The following is a 21657-nucleotide window of genomic DNA, read 5'->3' on the forward strand; positions in this document are numbered from 1 at the left end:
TATTATATGTAAACTTTGCACGTGCTTGAGATTAAGACCTTGTACGTTACACGTTGTTATATTATAGATAAATTTATCTGTAGACATCATAGTTTGCCGTGTAGTACATAGGTAGCGTATATTTCACTAATTTGGCGTCTGGTCGGCGTCGGAAACTGCTGCCAAAATTTTCAGAATATCTAGTATGCTCGATTAAAAATAAACGAAGCTCTCTTTCTCTCTCCTACCCATTCTCCATAGAGATTTTTTGCTTTTGTATTATAAACTTGTACGATGAAGCACTCAAATTGCTTCGTCATTGCAAAAGTAGAACAAGTAATCTTATTTATTTACATATTTGCAGGAAAATATTGATAAAACACTCACTGCACTTCACTGATACTGTCTTAATGCAATCAAAATGTTACACTTTATATTGAATGGAAACATGTCCTTTAATTACACTTATTTATAGTACCAAATCTTGAAGATTAGCTAAGCTTTTTTGTAATGCTAGTTTAAGACAGCTCTAACGACTCACAGATAAAGATGTTTGTAAGACAATTGCATCGTTTCTTTAACACATCCACGCAATGTGTTTACGCTTTAAAAATAAACGGTCCAGATGGCCACTCCGGCGATCGGTAACCAAGGGTAGAATAACAATATTATTGTGATGGGTCAACATATTGTCTAACGCGTATCCTTTCCAATCAGAGTAGTTTTACAGCAGTGATTAATGTCTCAGGGCGGACGTGCTGTTAGATGGTCTATGTACTATCCTAATTATTAACGTAATTGTTTGGTCACGTGATATATAATCCATTGTTGGCCTTCTCTTTTCGTTACAGTCGATTTTATCAATTTTATGTGGAATATTTATGAATACATTTTTAGTCAAGTTTAATTTTATAGTTAATCATGAAAAAATGTTAAAATGATAAAAAAATACTTTCGTTTGCCATATCTAGTTCAAGCAATAGATTTTATAGATCACTCAATAACAAAAATGATATTAAAAATAATTCTGAGCATAAAATGGATTTAATACTAAAACATCTATATTTTAATTGTATATATCATTTATATATCATATAACCCAAAACAATAATCAAATCGCTAGGAAAACAGGTAAATAGTTCATAATAAAATTTATAGTCATAAATATAATCAAAATTTATTTTATTATATTGTATAATCTGCCATATTATCTATAATAATAAATTATATTTTTTATGAATTACTGATATATTTATTTTTATTATTTTATCAAAGCAAATCAAAGTGAATTTTGCAATTTTAAAATTAAAATCTGAAATATATTTTAATTGAAATAAATATATAAACGTATATGTTAATATTATACCTGTGGCAAAAATATTGTAAGCTAATTCAAATGAAAATTGCTTTATCAGAAAATCTATGATTTTTATAGTTATTTGATTTTCCAAGAAATGCCGTTTTAGCGGTCTGCCTAAAAGGAACGACGGACAATATAAAATCAGCGATGAACGCTCTGAACGGTAAAAACAGTATAAATTGTAAACGGCACAAATAAAATAATGTTGGCACTGTTTAACGCAACCCACAACAATTGCATCAATTGAAAACAGAGAATCCTATTGCACTCCAAATCTTTCAAGTTGGTCCATAAGTCTATATAAAATGGATGGTTAATATAAAATCTGTATATCGAGTCTAGATAAAAGCTGCCGCTTCAACTTCGACCGTCCGATCTGGGACAACCAAGCAGTCATATTGAATCTCTAATAGTTCAAATCAATCTTCGAAATAATATGAATAATAAGACGCAACTTTTATCTTACTTAGAAATAATTTATTTATCTTTGAAATTTAAACTAAAAATAAACGCGTGTGCCAAGCACTGGTTACCGCAGCAAAATGAATCTGTAATGGTACGACATAAAAGTATATCTAAAGTTATAAAAAAATACATAATCAAATACATATATATAATATATCGATTCAGTGAAATCAAAAATTGATTCTAATTAAATTGAAGATTTGAATGACGTAAGAGCTTTTAGATAAATATTTTGTACTGTTCGATAATAATTCACGAGTTTTTGATTAAAATTTCTCTATCAATGTTTGAAAAAATTCAAGGACTGGTAGATAAGAGCTATGAATACCTAACATTCGCGTATGTTTTGTATGCAAATTTGTATGTATCTGATACGCGCGCATTCGGACGTAGAATTTACAGAACCACAGGCCATATCTGTAAATTCTAAACCACTAACCTTTGGTCCATTAACGATTACAATTTGTGCGTGCAATGTCGCTTTACATGACCCTGACCTGGAGCGATGTTGGACTCGTATCTACAATTATTGTTCAAGATAGAGTACGTACTAGCGTACTACCATGTACGTGTGAGTCATATAAATGTTTGTATACATATGTATGTTTGCGTTACATTTTTTAAAATGCTTATATTGACTAAATTGCGGATACGGTCGTTAGTTTGAGATTTTTTTATGTAAGTATACAGATTGCTTTAGAAGAATCTGTCCCGATACGTTATAAAATATGTACAACCAGTCAGTACAGTAAAATATTTTTGTATCATGCATAGTGTTAGAGTAATGACCGGTACAAAAGTAACGGCCAGTAATCATGTCTGTCTTTATAGATTGTGTTTATGGCAACTCGTCTTTATTTTTAACAATGAAGTAATTGAGTAAACATTCAAAGCCAATAATTGTGTATCATTCAATAGAGAAACAGGTTAGTATGCATATACACACATATATGTATATATACATATATAGGTATTTTGGATGATCTGCTAGTGACATTGCGACAGCAAATTGACCATAAAATAAACATTCATCTCAATTTCTGTCATATTCAGCGATTGTCCTTGTGACTTATTTAATGACGAAGTAAAAACGAATTGGTCATTGTAGTTGTTAAAAGTGGAAATGCAAATAGCTAGCAAGCAATGGAATTATTGGGGAAAAAACAGCAGTTATATGCTTAAGTCATGATCCTTGCCTAAATCACATATCCGTGTGATCAATATTTTTACAAACAAGGGTTAGTTTGTGCTGTAAAAATCTACTTAATTTCAGGGACTTAATTAAATATTGAAGAGTAAGTCATTCGTTGTAGTTATATATTTTAATAATTATTTAAATTGCAAAGAAGGCTAAAGAAAAATGAGCCCAGAATAAATTAAATTTATTAATTGACATTTAAACTTCCTTTTTATATAGTATATGTATCTACTTCTAAGTGAACGTGTATTTATATTAGATTAATGAAATAAATTAGAGATAAATACTTAAACATATTTAAAAGAGGTATTGTATCATAATTAATCATCTTCCTTTTAAGAAGAAGAGACCATTGTTCTAAGATGAAAAGACCGTTTTCAACATACGTTACGTGCATAGCCAACTGTTTTTTTTTCGACTGTATTTTTAATTTGTGTATTTAACACAGCATGGCAACAACTCGCAATATAATTGTGAGCGTTAAAAGTACGATACATATTATAATTTCCCAGGTGACGCGTATTTTTCAAAATTTATGAAATATGATAAAAAGAACTCGTCAAAATCATTTCGAAATTTATATTGCTTTTTTTTATTAAAATTTTACACGCGATTGAAGTGGAATTTCGTGATGCGACAGTAAAGTAAATATTTGTCAAGTCTCGAATAGCACTCGCTCTTTTTTCCTCATAATTTAATCCGCTTATCTGCGCGTTGAAAAAATGTGTAATTTATTTAGCAATAAAGCATATGAATTATGTTAAAAAAAATATCAGGAAGTATTCGATATTGTAATAATTAATAATACAATAGAAATACATCGTTATTCTTACAGATTAAGATGAGATGATAACTCTAGGCGATTAGCTATCTTAATTTGTTTCAAATTATTATATAGATTATTTTAATTAATTTAAAAAATATGAAACGGGTACATCATTGATCGACATGATTATATTTATCATATTTTTTTATACAACGTAATCACATTTTTTAAATATTTTATAATATATTTAAAAGCCTGCTAACATCAAGATGTAGTTTTAACTCCTATATGATCAGAATAGTTAAAGTACCATAAAATGACCTATCCTCATTTATATGCATGTATGTATTATATGTACTATAAATTCGTTTTTTTATATTAATCATGTTTCGTATTTAAAAAAAATACTTTTGTGTAAAAGAAAGTGTAAAGTGCAAGAATTTAAATATTAGGCAAATATTGGTTAAATTCTGTTTAAATAGTGTTGTATATATAGACTTTTACAGTCAGTGAACAAATATAAATGCATTACCATAACACTTACTGCGTTATTATATAATTTGGTAAAACGTTTGAAAGCCATTTTTTTTATCAATTTTATATCCATATTTGCGAAGAAGCCGCAAGACTTTTTAGATTCAAAAGACCACATATAATTGGGCAAAACTTATTACCAATATTCGTAGAATACATTTTTAGGTTTTGAAAATAATAATCTTACAACACACAAATACTGCCCTGTGTATTAACACGTACCGACATATCCCTCCCGGCGCAAAACTAATTACAGGGCAGAAATCTAAGAGCACGCGTTGAACGACTGTTGAAAATAAATAGACTAGAATTTTATTGGATTAAATCATACCAGAAATGATCAAATAATACATTTCTCTGATTCTTTACTAACTAAAGTAATATATGCATTTTTTTTTACTAAAAACAATAAACATTAAATAATCTCATTGTGCAACTCAATGTAGTTTATTAACGCATTTCCCCCGAATATTTATTTAAGAAACGCCCAAATATAGTATAACGCTCAAATTAAAGAGTAAAATAAATATTATTATTTTAGTATATTTTCTATCAATATTTCATCCCAAAATACCATTCTATATATAAATATAATATAATCCTAACATATTGAAATACGGCCATACAATTTGTGCAATAAATTATGTATGTGTTGCAATGAATTTAAATTTTCGCTCCATAATATCCTTTCAGTAAAATCATATCTGAATACATTTTCACCAGTAGATATATATTTCTACTATCAAAAATATAATTTTACTGATAGTGAAATTAAATGCTGTTCATTATTGCACATTAGCGCGCAAAATAGTTTTTATTTTATTTTTGACTACTCGTTTAAAATAGTTTACATACCAAAGATAACTTTTCTGCCAAAATTCCATCTTATTTAATATTAATTGGTACTTTTCAAACCCATCCATAAAATGTTATTTTTATTAAATATAAAAAATATTAAATTGCGCTAAAATAGCCGCACCAATCATTATATCATTAATAAATTCGTTTAAGTTAGGCTTGGGTCTGAATAGTGAATATACGTTTCGTAACTGTACATCATCCGTTAAGACCAAAATGTTCCGAACGTACATGTGAACCATACAGCTTCACTAATAGTGGCCAGTTAAATTATGAATCAATTATTTGCTATATTTTTACTGGCCTATTATATTTATACTAGTGAAAACATCATTATACTAAAAATTCACACTTTTTTGTTGTTGTTGAATACCTACAATATTTTCTATATGAGCTGAAGCAGAATAATTAATTCCTAAAATGTACGATCTAGCTCAATTTTAATTGATCATCACGATATTCATCCGTGAGATTAGAAAAATCGAGTTAAACTTAATATGCGATGATCAATCAAAGTTATAATTAAATAATAATAAATAATTCCGATCTTCCAGACACGATAGAAATTAAAAAAAAAGATTCGAGCCCAGGTCTTTCAGGTCAATAGTCAGAGACTTATTTTGCTGGTTATTCATTTACTCTAATATACATAATACCTACTGTGTAATTCTAGTTTTCAAGACGGTTGAAGTAAAAGCAGCTGCTCTTCAGGGGCTTCTAAGAGTCTTTGTGTGAGTTCATAGATTCCAAGTTGAAGCAAAGGAGAAGTTCTGGGGTTAAGTTCCGTACGAAAGTGATAACGTATAGCAATGCTCTAAATTATATATCATCACAGAAAGGGAAGAGTATTGCGTCTTTACTGTTTTTTTATATTTTCACTAATGCAGATAATTAGAACGAAACTAGATTTTTTTTAATTACATATCTTATTAGACATTTTAGCATATTTTAGCAGGTGTTCTTCGTTCACAATTGTGTAAATCTGACAACAATGGTAACTTACCAATGACAAACCTCTTCTTAGTGATATCTGAAACTAGCCGTTTTTGTTGTTGGTATAGATGCTATATTCTGGTCAATAAATTTTGACAAAATTTTGATTCACTTTTCAACCTCATAAATTTAAAAAAAAGTTTCATACGTTCCAAATTCCATAGTATTTATACACATATATTATACGCATATAAAAGTCTCAAGTGAAGAATCTCACTCTGAAGTCTCAAGTCACAAGAAAGACTCAAGTGGAATAATGAATATTTTATTAATCGTTAGTATACAAATTTACATTTTTATATAAAAATATTATAATTTAATTTAAGTTAAATTTTTGTATTATAATACCGTAGTAGTGTATGATTAATTTTATAAAATATGACTATAATAGTAGTGTTTTAAGGAAATGTATTCTATTAAGTAGATTTTAAACAGTATAATGTTATAAAATAACACGATATTTCAACACACATAATTAAAATTAAATATGTATAATAATAATTAAATAATTTAAAAATAAAGTGATTAAATATATATATTTGGGCCTTTTATATAAAAGCTTTTCAAACTTTGTCACAATTTTTTTCTGAATATGAAAGTTTCTCAAACCTATTAATAATCATCCAATATAAAATATTTTCATTATAAAAGAAATTACTGATTATTAAACTATTATAAAAATTTGCATGCTTATCAAATTTTAAGTGACCCATTATGAATATTGTTTTTATATATATTATATTATACATAACAATGCCTGAATTATATCACATATCCATAAATACAATTTTTAGTATAAATTACAATTAAAATAAAGCGATATAATTTCACGAAAACACACTTCGTTCTCCCTCATAAAAATATATTATGCTAGCGATAAACTTGACAATAAAAAAATATTTTTACGTGCAAATGCACTGCATATTTTTTATCAAAACAATTATTGTCAGCGTATGTTATATAACGTAATATAATAAAATATGTATTTATACAATACTTGCAACTGTAAAGGTGTCACTCTTTATTGTCGTTGTTCTGACCTCTAGGAGTCCCATCAAATGGCTTCTTTTATAATTATATATCATTAGATGAAAAGAGAGAATTGCATTTGTCTTTATTGTATATATTTATGTACTAGTTGGATCTACCTGTAGGCTAAATACTGGGAAACTACACGAACGGTCCTTGGTGCGGCGATAGCGTGATCATGAATCTTTCATGGCGCCGTTATGTAAACTACGCATTGTTACACATACAAATCGGAGCGGATTTAACTTTTCAAAGTCAAACGGCATATTGCGATAAACAAATTTGTAAAATGTTTCCATTTCAGGCGTATCGGTGATGGCAAAATCGAGTGGCTTAGCATCGCATAGCTTGTGATCAATTTCTTGTTTTTCTTAGGCTTTGCGGGCAGGTGTTGATAGGCTGCAACTTTGATGTAAAACAATCCTTCAAGCTTAAAAAGTAATATTTGCTGCTTTTGAATGACGACATGAATGTCGCTAGGACGCGGGTGTCCATTTTCAGTTTTATATATAATTTTTTTTATACTTGTGTATTTACTTGTATAAACTGGATTTAATTTTATTCCTATAATAAATATTGGGTTACATAAAAATTGTCCGAAATATTTTTTTTAAATAAATTTATAAAATCATCTACATTTGCCAAAAAAAATGCTTGGCATTCTTAGCACACACCGCCTAATTTCGCTTGGCACTAAAAGGGATAAAATATACCTCGCAATATTGCTAATATAGAGCTATGTGCACTGCTAACTTCACTGGTATGTGTTGTGTGGCACATACACAGCTGTCTATACGAGAAGCTATTTTATCTTTTGAATCGTAATGAGCAAATACAAGTTCGAAGATATCTGTGCTCGACCAAATCGTTCACAAATTCAATAATACAACTACCAAAAATATACATATAGACAAATATTTTAGTTGAAGCATCTGTTTAGCGGTTCTACTTCTACATTGTCACGCACGTTTTGAAAATGGGCGTGCACTAAAAACACGGTTGGACCTTGGTTTATCTGTCACGACGCCATTCCTCGAAATCGGCCACTAAACGAGTAATTGTCGGTCGGAAAGACGTATTGTTTCTGCAAAGAATTGGACACAATTATCTGACGGTCACTGTGATAGATTGATTTTGGTGTTCGTTTCAATAATTACTGAAGCTTTCCAAATCAAATTAAACACTTCTACAAACTAATATAGTATCATTTATATAAAAATGTAATCTAAAATATAATGAACAAATTTAGAACAACTCGTAACAAATTAAATTTTAGTTTTTTTTTATTATTAAAATCGATTTACATAGATATACATATAAACGAAAGCCCTAAGGTGATTATTAACACGCCCCACCTTTTTACACCCCTCTTTTAATGATAATTGCTCCTTGTTACCTTAACTACGATAACTATTAATTTATAGAATTAATATTTATGAAGTATTAAATAAATTAATATACATATGTATATATTTATATTTAAAACTTATAATAGTGTCTTTAGATTTTATATAAAAGGTAAAATATCTGTAAACTATTTAAAGTTTTATCCATGAACTAACTTTATAATTCATATTTAAAACTTTCATTCCCTGCAGGATTTTGTGCTCTATAGTTTTCTAATATAAAATAAATTAACTTAGTAACGAAAATTAACAGATGTTTAATATTAATATTTTTTCTTACATATCTTGTATTGTATGCTCTTGTATTTATACTGTGTTGTGCTCTTCTATTCATAATAAATCTTGATTTTAAGTATATATTTTATTTGATAACTCATTCTTTTCATATCTTTCACCAGTGATCTATGTCATAGAATTATGGAACACATAGATACTATGTGTTTTATCATGATTTAATTGCTGGTATCTTTATATTGATTTATTTAACTTAACTATTAACTTTCCATACATTATATATTATAATACAAAGGTATACAAATTTATAGTTTAGGCGATATCGAAATTTAAGTAAATTAAATAAAAACCCGAAGTGAATTAATCTTTTTTTCTATAAAATATTAACAGAATAAGCAAAGAAAAAACGCTAGTTTTTACAAAGCAAACCTTGAATATCTCAAGATATTAAAAAGTATTAATATATAAATGAAATACAGTAAAACCAAATTTAATTTAATACATCTTACTATTCCGATAAACATAAAGTAATCGATAAAAATAATATTTGTCTGTATTAAATGGAGCATTCAATATCATAAATTCTCAGAAATTTTCTCTTGTGATCAATATAAAGTATAACCTCTCAACATATAAAATCTTCTATCGAGACAACGTATTATAAATAAGCCACATTTTTAGCAGCAATAGATATATGATAGATAGAAAGCTGGAAATAGTTTTCGCTGGGAAAAATTTATTGAAACAGGGCCTAGCATTCAATACACTTTCGAACATTCTATCATTGAAATATATAAGAAATACGGTAGTGATACGTTTTTGTGATTTAGTATTTACACACACAGTCAATTGAAATTTAAATTAAATCGTGTTGCTATTGCATATATTTTGCAATTCGTAATTCGTTTTTTTTTTGCAAATTTCGGTCTCCGGTTTCGATTTGTACTAACGGGGTTTTGTTGAATTATATGTATATGATTTAGTAATAAATAAGTGTGGTTTTCACTGTATTTAATATTATCCTTTCTTGCTATCATATCAGTCAGGATGCTTCTATAATCATGGTTATTTTTATTGCTAATTTGGAGCGATGCCAATTTAAACTTCCAATTAAGATCTTTTGAACATGTTTCGCTCTGAAGTGTTGAATTTGACAACGGGGATAAATAAACTTTTGCAGACGGGATGAGTCAACAACCTTGCGGATATGCAACCGACTGGTCTTTGAACTAAAAAAAATCTATAGCTCAAAGGTTCTTATGTTCGTTTAACCCAACATGACACATCGATTTGGGCCCATTGATTAAAATATATATTTTTTATGTCCAACTTCCGTGATTTTTTAACAATGCGAATTTCTCTTTGTCCACAGTTAGTCATCACCAGACAGCGAGTAGTCATTGTCCTAACGATGCCGTCAGTGTGCCACAACAGCTCAAATGTGTCGCTGTTATAGCATATTAATCATTCGGAACAGTAACAGTGATAAGTGATCAGAGAGAAATAATAATCAAGTGAAATCAGTGCAAAAATAAATATGAGTGAACCAAAGGACGTCCAGATCAGCTTGGGGGGTCCAGGCGACCCCTTGATAGCGGGGAACGGCGCCAGGGTGGTGGCATACGCCCCCATTTCGAGGTCGCCATTGAACAATGGAGGCGTCTCACAGTGAGTATATTCAACAAACATCTAAAAGTCAATACTACAATCTATAAACTTACGGCTTCTTCGGAAGCAAATGAAAAAGTTTGTAGTGCAAAACTACTACTTAGTTATTTATTCAAGGGATGATAGCCCAGGGCGTTGGACTTTAACCTTTAACACTTGATGTCTTTAAAATCTTATAATAGCGTATAGTCGAATCTCGATTGCGTGATCGTTTTTATTTTTCTTTAAAGGGTTTTTAATTTTTTTGCTAGCAAACTTATCTTAGATATTTAAAAGTTATTTTTTAATAAAAGCTTATGTAAATTTGACTAAGCCTATTGCAGTTATCGTGTTATCAGAATATATGTACATATATACATATATAAATCAACATTTTTTTGAGTCTTCCGATGATATTCCAAATAACTTCAACTGAAGATTCGTTTCAAATTCAAAAATACTAAAAAAACGTTGTTTATTTGCATGTTATTGATAAATTCTGTAGTTGTTACTTTCAACGAGGACCTAATCTTCAATAAACTTTATAGCTCTTCTCAGCTTCTAAGTTCAAAGCTTATCGCCGTATGTTTCGAAGAAGGTTTAGAGTATTTTGATTAAACTTTCGGTATCTTTAGCTTTGATGTTTATTGATAAACTTATAGACACGACATAAAATAATTATTATCTAACCGTGCTAAGTTCGATATTATCAGTGTCCGAGCGGACCGTATGGTACGGAACGCTATATGATAATACACCTCTCCTCCCTCCATAAAAAAATAAGATCCCCTATGTATAACTTTACTATGTATAACAAAGGAGACTTATTTCATCTTAATATAAATAACTATGAAGTGTTTATCACCCAAATGGGCGAGTGATTTTATTTTTTATTTAATACATATAAGATATTCTCTTAATTAAAGACTTTTTAATATCTAAAATGTAGAAGTGGGAAACCTTGATATTTGATTTATTCTCACGTGATTTTTTAATTAATTATTTTATTTATTTTTAATAAATCTTTCGTTGTAATCTGACAGGCGCAAACCCAATGCTTTACAACGGGCAAATCTAAATCAACCGAGTAAGTCAATCAGACATAATGAATACCTACAAGTAAGTATTAATTACCAGATGGAAAGTCTGTGAATCGGTGACATCTATAATATATTATTAATTATGTGCCATACATTTTATAATCAATGAAAATCACTGCATCTGGGGCCAGTTTTTTTAGTAATAGCGCATTTTTATAAATAAAAATTAAAGTGTCGCTGCTGGGGCTCGAGCTCGCAACCTCAGAATTACTAGTCTGAGACGTTACGGACCACGCTATTCCATCCTATAAGTAATACATATAATACAATCTCTATTGGTTAAAATAGCTCATTATCAGAGAATTTTAATACCAAATATGTACGACCTAGATCGATTTTAATTAATTAGCACAATATTAATGCATGAGATTAGAAAAATCTAGGTAAACTTAATCTGTGATAGTGGGTCGGAATTATACTTGTAAAATCATCACTAATTCTGATTTACCAGGCACAATAAAAATTAAAGAGCATCAAGGTCCGTATGGGATTCGAACCCAGGTCTTTCTAGTCAATAGGCAGCGACTTATACCACTCGTCTACTTTGCTTGTATAAAACAATAAAAACAGAAAAACTTGCTTTTTTAATTTTATTTATTTTTTATTTTATTTTTATAATATATTTTTACTCAAAAATTCATCGCAATTATCTATTTTTGTTTCATCAATCATAAATTGATTTTGTATTTTTTATTTTTATTATATTCTATATAATAAAAATAAAAAATACAGTATTTTTAATTTTTATTATATATGTATTTACAATACAACTTAACTTGAATTACATCAAATTAGTTTTTTAATGTACAAAAGATAAACGGTTTTTTTTAAACAGGCTTTGAATAGGAACTTTTTAATCAGTCGTATAGAATATGTTGTGTAATTTAAATTTAAATTTTGTGTTACAATGTAAATCTCATTACAAATAAATTAAATAATATAGCGTGAATAAAATAGTTTCATTTTAAATTAAATATATTTTATGTAAATTATTTGTAAAAAAATATCCTAAAGAAACATTGGTACTAAATATTACATATTGCATTAATTAAGATTTGTTCATTAGAATATTCTCTTAAACAACTGAAGTTCTTGAGTCAACTGTACCTTATATAGGTAGAGATGCAGATTTTTTTTAAATATTCTACAAAAACGACCGTGAATTTTATAATTAGTAACACCTTGTAAACGTTGTCAGTTATTCTGCTACACATGCATAGACGTTTTTAATATTTTACAATTGCTTTTTAGCTTTTAAAAAAATAATAAATAATGATTATAAATACATTTTGTATTTATATATTGCCTAATTTGTTTTTTAACTCTTATTGCAATTGTATATAATAAAACCTTTTAATTTTACCTAAGCACTATCTTACTATATATGTCTATAATAATACAATAATTACTTATTTATCTAATGATCTTATAATAGGTTTTATATCAAGAATATAGCAATGTGCGAAAAACGATTCAAATACTCATTATAAGTTTATTCTACTGTATTCTTGTTTGGTACAAGGCAACCATATTTTGTATACGCAATTTGGTATCGCGTGTTTATGTAATTTGTGAATTTCATAGCAACAAATAAAATATAGGTAACATTGGTAACTAAAGAATAATATTAACAATTGGGTATTAAAAAATATATTTCTCTAGAATATTTTACAAACTTTTTCTAAGAAAATAATATTAAACTTGAATAATAGGGCATTTATAAATTCAAAAGAATATTATAATTGGGTTTCGATTCAATTTCAACAGTTCAAAGTTACTGAATGGCAGACAATGGACGGAGAACAATAATTGAAAGGGTGGCGACAAGAGCCAAGTCGTCCCAGTTTTTATATAATAAAACTATATAAATATATTGTGAACTTATTAGGTCAATTAATATAAGTTAGTAATATATATTTTATTTGTTTTTTATTCAATTGTAATATATAATCATGTTAATATACATATATATGTATGTATAGACTATCTTTTAACACTAGTTTTCATTATCATTTAATGCTCATAGATTATATCTTATGTTAAATTAGTGCATATTGGTGTTTTGGATGCTTCATTCATAACTTGTGACGTAAAGTTGACAATGATAGAAGCATTTATATGGCAAATCAATTCCTGTCTTATTGAGCGAATGTTTTTGTGACTTTTACGATTAACAATTAAATATATCAGATAAGATTGCTGCTTCACACATATGTGCTGTTTTAAAACTGGATATCTTGTAGCTTCTTTTTCGTCCATTATCATGTCAATGATTAAAATGAGGTAGCATCTCCGATTGAATCGAAAGAATATTAAATATTATTAATTTATCTGATTTTACATTGATAGACGATTTGTTTGTTTTTCAATCGTAAGAAAATTTTTTTTAATGACGGATCAAACTAAAAGCTTACATTGAAATTTATAAAATAGAACATCTTATCACGTGCCTCTGTCGTTTTGCGATTGTATGACACGAATTTTATAACTGAACAATTTTATAAAACAAACGAGAGATAAAATGTATCATTTATTTTATAGTACATTTTTACTGTAAATTTAGAGCATAACATTATGATATTTTATTTTCACATCTGCCCATGCACAAAACATCCTTCAAGTCCATTACATATAATTTATTGCACCTTTCAGGAATTCTTTAATCATGATACATTTATAAATAATCCGTATTATTATTGTAACAGACACAATATGTTATTTTTCTGAATTTGATTACATAATCAACCACAAGCAAGACCTCTCTTAACCTTTTTGTTGTATCTTTCACACAACTGTGTCACAAATACACCCTGACCTGTTAACCAATCTAATCTTCGCCAAGCTCATTACCATTTTATCTCAACATACCTGTATACAATTATGTATGTATGTTGTGTAAAAGCAGTTTTTGCGCGACTACTCGTCGTGTTAAAAATGTGTGTTTGATGCGAATCTCTTATGTTAACTTGTTCAGGTAAAGCTTTGCCAAGGGTTAACCGGGATTCGTGGGAGAAAACCGGGTTTCGGTCAGACCTTGCTCTGAGGGGGAGCGGTGACCTAGTTTACACGTATAATGCTAGAATTTCCCAGTCGATCAATAGGGACCCGCGGCTGGAAAATTCGCGAAAGATGGGACAAAAGCGGAGAATCTCTTTGTTGGGCATCTCAGACGTTTATGCAAATAAATGCTGTTCGTCTCGTGCCAGTCGCTGTTGTTGACAGATGTAAATTGTTTGAGATAATATACCTAATAATATGTATAGAATATAACGGATTTTAAATATATATTTTTTAAAGTTCAAAATTAGATTACTAGATATTATTGTGGGGATATTGAATATAATGTGTAACAAAATAAACCAACCAAATAAAAAATAATATATGTACATATATTGCCAACGGTATTTCGATAACAAAACGCTTAAGTAGCACTATAAACTTAGTTCTTCCATAATCTCTGTATTGTGTAAAAACTAGCAGTTAAAAGTGATTTCCCATATATAAATATTGATGTGACTTGAATTTTAAGTTCATGAAATTCCCAGCAAACTTTATAGGAACTGTGCTAATAATAGAAATACTACAATATTTAGTATTCCTGAATAAAAATCAATGACATTTTACACTGTATTTCTAAAAAAAATATTTGAAATCATATTGATAATTAAAGCAAGATATAGATAATTATAAATACATATGTTTTTATCTAGCTTTATTCTTACATAAAAAAGGTAAATAATGTATAAATGTATACACATACATATATATATATATATATCCTTATCTATAAAATTATAAATTTATTTATTTTGACGTAAGTTTACTTTTACTATTTAGTCAACAGATCTCTCAGTAATTTTTACACATAACTCTCTAGTGTTGGAACAACTCTAACGTTTGTTTTAAGCTGTCTGATAAAAAAATAGTTGATATTGCCGAGACATTTTTTTTTATTTGAGATAAAATATGTGGAACACTGTATTTGTGTTCGACAGCATCAGAATTATTTGAGCTGTGTCCAAAGATTATTATAAACATTTATTTGCCAATTTTGTATATTTTATTTAAAATATATTAGTTACTTAATTTATTAATAAACTATTCTTTATAAATTTCTAAACAACATATTCAGCACATCTTTTGCAATAAACAGCTGTTTTTTTATGTTTATACATACATTCGAAAGTCTATTTATAATTTAAAATCAAGTAATGAATATTTTAGGAATTATACCTAATTCTTAAAATATTCATTACTTGATTTTCTCAAACTATTTTGGCGCTTTTATGACGTGCCCTCTTTTGTAAAGCGCTCATATGACTGTCTGTGCATTTGACGTATGCTATTTTGTTACAGCGTTACTTTGTTAAGCGCTTTGACGCAACGCTTATGTTGCAGCGCTCATTTGACGGCGCTCATTTGACGCATGCTCTTTTGACCGGCTTTTTTATTGATATCTTTATTCTCAAAAATCGTTTAATGAATGTCTCCATTGAATTCCCTATATGAGCCTTTGATTTTGAAATTGGGGCAAGTCCATATTATGTTATTGTTGGATAATTAATAGTTTGTGTTTGAACTGACTTAAAAATATTAGTAATCAATAATAAACTTAAGGAAAAATGTTGATGCTATATATAGATAGTACAATGTCGGTCAAAAGTAAAGCCAGTAACACTTGTTCAATCGTGGAAAAGCTTATTTTTAAATGATATATCTTAAATATGCAGAATAATGAAAACTTTAAAATGCTTTAAAAATTTCGATCCTATAAACATCGAGGAGTGGTTTGATCGCGATTCAAATTATCCGGATTTTCAATACTTGAATTATATCGTTTCGTGTCATATCGTATCGGATATCGTTTCTATTGTCACTCAAACAGAAGTGAAAGGGAGTGATACTAATAATACAGGTGAATAAAACACTATCAATTACATTAGTCATATGACGGCATTGAGATTCTCAAAAGCAAACGAGAATCCCAAATTTACATAATTAATAAAATAAAAAGATAATCTGTATTGTAAATGAATAATACATATTTTTACAACCGCACATCTTTATTCTATAATATATATTGCATATCAAAAATCAGTAATATCTTGATATCGTGATAATTTATCATCAGTATCAAAGTCATGATTACTTTCTTACTATTGTGAATTTTATAGTTTATTTATTGAAATAGTAGTAGTATGTCCAAGATAATACAAATATATGAGAAATATCCAATGTACTTCTTTATTATTTGTTGCATTATTAGATAACCAGATAATGTTTAAGAATACTGATTTTTTTTGTCGATCAATGCATGTTATCAAATATATTTATATAGCTGGGCACTCCTTTTAAATGCAATAAACGTGATTTAACACACCTATTTCGTAATTTGTATGAAGCTGACAATGACTGGAGTTTTTAGACTGAGATTTGAGACAAAGCACAAAGTTTATCTCGAGCTTATTCGATTGTAATAGTTTTTTGCGAACAAATACATATGATTCACATTATATTTTTATCGTAACTTGCATTTGCTTTAAATATATTAATTGGTGAATCATCATCACGAATGCCAGAGTAATAAAAATAAATATCCCATTAAACGTTCATTGTTTATAATACAAATCGATCTTAAAAGTATTAATACTAATTGGTTGATTGCTATACATATTAATCAAATAATACTATTGTGTAATTGATTATAATTAGGGCAAATTTGTAATTTGATTCTAGTTTAAATATCATATTTTTTTAATAGTTTACGCGGATAACTAATCATAGACATTTATATACAACGTAGTACGTTGCTTTTATAGTACAATGTATGCAGTGACCCTAAGTGCGTCCGCAATTACTAAAACAGCCTTGACAGGTGTCGTACTGAATAGGTTTACGTCTTTAAATACGCATTTAGATTGTCAACCCTGATCTGCGCCTTTTATATAAGAGGATCATAACACGAGCCATCGTTTAAGATTGAAGGAAGTATTAAAAAATATGTAAATCTACACAAAGGTAATGGAGACAAGATTTAAATGTTCTAGTTTAAGATTTTCCTATATTGTGACTTTTCTTTGACTATTAAAAAAATATACATTCTTAACAATAATAAACTCAGTATGTGTCTGAATCTCCAAACGGTGACAGTATAATATTTTTATTTTATTTAATGCTTGGATTAAAATCATCTTTAAGCATTTATTAAACCTTGTATATATTTTTTTTTTAATTCATTCAGAAGTTATATGAATTTTCTGAGGTCGTGCGAAATACATTAATCTTGCAAGTACTTTAAGACTACCAAAAATTAAAGAACACTCAAATTATTTCGTAGAGCTAGTGGATGATATTTAAAATAACATTTATCTATAAATTAAGCTTATAAATGCTGTAACACATCTACTTTTTAATGTTAAACTTACTTATAAATTATTTTCGAAAAACTATAAATATAAATTGCACTGGGGCTCTAAAAACGCCACTGCAAAATATATGCTAATAACATTTTTAAATATATGTGAATAATAATATTACACTCATTAAAAAATTTAATGGTATATTTTTAATGTTTGCATATCAAAGAGTAAAACAATATTTTTAGCTCCTCTTATAGTAGATGCGACTAGATGATAGTCTTATGCTAACTATATTTTTTACTCTTTGTACCTCATCGCTCTTCTATGCACACTTTGCTTAGCTACTATTACTACATTCTTTGTTCTGTGGTTACCATACAGTTGTTTTTGCCGCTTTTTTTAGATCTTAAATGCGTCAATTTCTTAAATAATTAAAATATAGTAAACAACCATTATGTAGTTATTTTGATCTACTATAAATTTTGAAATTATTTGCGGAAGATGGTAAAGTAGTATTAGTGTATGATATTTGAATGTATTGTATGTCAACTCACGTTTTAAATGTGTTGATAATATGTAGGGGAGAGCAATTTAGTTTTGTCTGTTATATTAATATGTTTACCACAATAATAAGAAAAAGAATAGTATTTTAAATCTATTCCTATAATAATTAAAAATTTATAAATTTATAGATCTGTAATATTAATCATTCAATCTTTTGCTTGAATAATTAATTCAGAAGCTTCATTGAGTATTTACCGAGATTATTCCACGAATTAATTTAGAGCTTGCAAATTAATATATTCCGCACATCCCTATATAATTTCCCAAAAGGAAAAAAACGAATTCCCGAAACAAACACGTCATCCGAAGCATATGAAACGTAATTCGCGGAAACTGCGCCTCACACATTTGCTTTCCAAACCAAACACAAAAGCGTGCACCCCAATAACGAACTACCCCGAATAAATTACATCAGTGTATGGATGTAATATTGTATCTTAATCGACGTTTATTTATCTTATGATTTGCAAATTCGGTAAGGGCCTCATTCCTCTCACTTTGTTTACGTCATATTCTCGAATTTCGCGTGGGACGTGATCCTTGCGAAATTCGTTTTTCGCATGATCTATAATACATAGACTTCCTCAGATACTGCGGTAATTCGAGAATCGTATCGAATCGGATGTGTCATGTTTTACTTTATGATATACAAATGATTGTATGTACGTATATATTTTTTAGGATCAATGTGTGAAATGTGATAAAAAAATTCCGGGACTAATCTTAAATATTTTGAGCGTAAAATAATATTAAAATCGATTAAATGCTTATTAATAAACATTATGCATTAAGAAAGTATTTATAAAAATCTCCATTGTTATTAAAAGAAATACAGCAAAATGTTTTAACTGATTCTGTTCTGTAAAAATAACGAAGATAAAAAACAACCGGATAAATCTAGAAGGCCACCGATATATGATACATATAAACAAATTAATTATAAAAAAATATTTTTGCCCTTTGCATCTTAAAGACAATGATCATTGTTTTAATGGATCACGTTATATAATCTACTGATTGGGATTTAGTCATACAATGACGAATATGTACTGGAATCATGAAATGATTCATCACTAAATCAAAGTTATTGACACAAAGCGCCATTATTACACTTTACTTTGTAATATAAAAAATATATATACAAATTAACACTTACTAATTTTCTATGTAAAATTATTCAATCCTCTACAATGTCGAGGATTGAATAATTGTAGTCTACATCTACATAATTTTCCCTTGTTACTGATATAGCTAAATTTATAACAGTATAATAAGTAAAAAATCGTAGATGCTTATGTGTGGTTATCATTTTATGATTATCAACCAAAAAATTATAAGAAAGTAGTGAGACATCAGACTAAAATCAAATTCTGTGAATCAGTGACATCTATTTTGTTTATTATAAACTTTAATAACAGCTTAATATCAATGTCTGCGCAATAATCACCGAACCGAATATACATATTATACATTAGCTTTTGTCGGTTACTATAGCTCTAACGATTTAATAAATGAATTCGCCATATTCGTAATGAGTTTTACTTGTCACCTTTGAAGTTGTCGATTAGAATTCACATTTGATTATTTTGAACGTTCTGGTTTTGCCACAAAAAATAAGATAATATTTTATATTAAAAAAGAAGCTGCTTTTAATTGTATTTTTGCGATCTAATGTGGCGCCGATTTATAGGCAGTTCAAGCTTTTAAATTTCTAACTTGCGTGAACAGGCTTTTATGACTGTCTCATGCAATATGTTTTTTTAGGAAATTAAATTTAAAATATTTAAGTGATTTATTCAAATTTTAATTGATGAGCCATCTCTTTTCTCGTCGGCTTGACGCATAATTGACATTTCGTATTTTTTCATCTGCCACATATTAACCGCTAGTTTAAATGGGTCTCGTCCTTTGCGCGCCGGGCAACAGCGCCCTGACATAAGTGCGCCGTCATAATCGCGCATCGTGATATGTACGCCATCATAATCGCGCACCGTGATATGTACGCCGTCATAATCGCGCGGTGTCATTTGTGCGATTAAAAAAAATATAATTAAAAAATAAAAACAACTTGTATAAAAATAAATATAAAATAGAGTATACCTACTGTCGATTAAAGGACTAATGCTAGAAAGGTTTCGAACAGAATCCTAATTATGTATTTGTTATTAATTCGTTTTAAAATCCTAATAAATGTGTTCATATCAAATATCAAGTTTTCTACTAATCTAATACTAATTAAAATATGAACATCATTTACCAGTGGTATAAGGTAATGACTGATACCTGATATACCAAGGTTTGAATGCTAAATGAAATTATCCTATACGACGCTAATGAAAAAAATATTGCCTTCTCAATTAATCTGGCGCAGCAGACAGTCGTTTATCTTACATTACTCTTCGCAAGGCATGCGATCCTAATACATACGTTATACCAGCATTACTAGCGCGATAGACTAGTGATATAAGTCGGTGAATAATACCTTTAAAAACCTGGATTTAAATCCCATAAAAACGATAGTGGTTTTTTTTAATTTCTTTTGTGTCTGAGAGATCAAAATTAGTGATTATTAATTCATAATTATACTTCCGATAGACCATCTCATATTAAGTTTTCCTAAATTTCCTTCATCTCACAGATGAATATAGTGATAAACAATTAAAATAAACCCGAATTACGTCGTTTACATTGTAATATCTGTTGATTTTTAACCGTGATACTTTTATAATAATAAAATATATGTCAGAAATTTACAGTCTTGATTTCAGTCAGGTCTCTGGTGTCTCACTACTTGCTTGTAGTTTATTGTGTTTACTCCGTTATAACACATCGTGTTAAACTAGTAGAATTAAATACATTGCCTTGAATATTGTCATATAATTACAATCCTGGAACTTTCTTGTCATACTATTATATATCTAGCAGATTGACCTATAAACGCACACTAGGCGAATTAATTATTTTTTCGACCATGTTTTTGTGAGCATATATTCACAACCTAGCGTGAATGTTTACCGTAGCATTTTTAGTATATTTTTATGAGTACTATTTATATTTTTTCACGCTTTGTGGGCGCGTTTCATTTAATCCATCAGTTCTACGCCTATTCTATTTATATAAGCTCCAAATACTTTGAATTCGATCAACATTCTACATCTACCGTAT

General features: G+C 28.6%; 1 protein-coding gene across 1 annotated transcript in view; it reads left to right on the plus strand.

Annotated features, from left to right (window-relative positions):
• Positions 1-21657, plus strand: part of Atet (ABC transporter expressed in trachea) — a 43488-nt gene that overhangs the window by 13482 nt on the left and 8349 nt on the right. Inside the window, exon 2 of the mRNA XM_088183250.1 lies at positions 10195-10490. Coding sequence (XP_088039376.1) covers positions 10360-10490 — 131 coding nt within the window. The 5' untranslated portion in view covers positions 10195-10359. The remainder of the gene's footprint in view (positions 1-10194; positions 10491-21657) is intronic.

This window comes from Plectrocnemia conspersa, unplaced genomic scaffold (genome assembly GCF_051122295.1).
Source record: "Plectrocnemia conspersa isolate PC_06_02 unplaced genomic scaffold, ASM5112229v1 ptg000003l, whole genome shotgun sequence".
In the NCBI taxonomy this organism is placed as follows: domain Eukaryota; kingdom Metazoa; phylum Arthropoda; class Insecta; order Trichoptera; family Polycentropodidae; genus Plectrocnemia; species Plectrocnemia conspersa.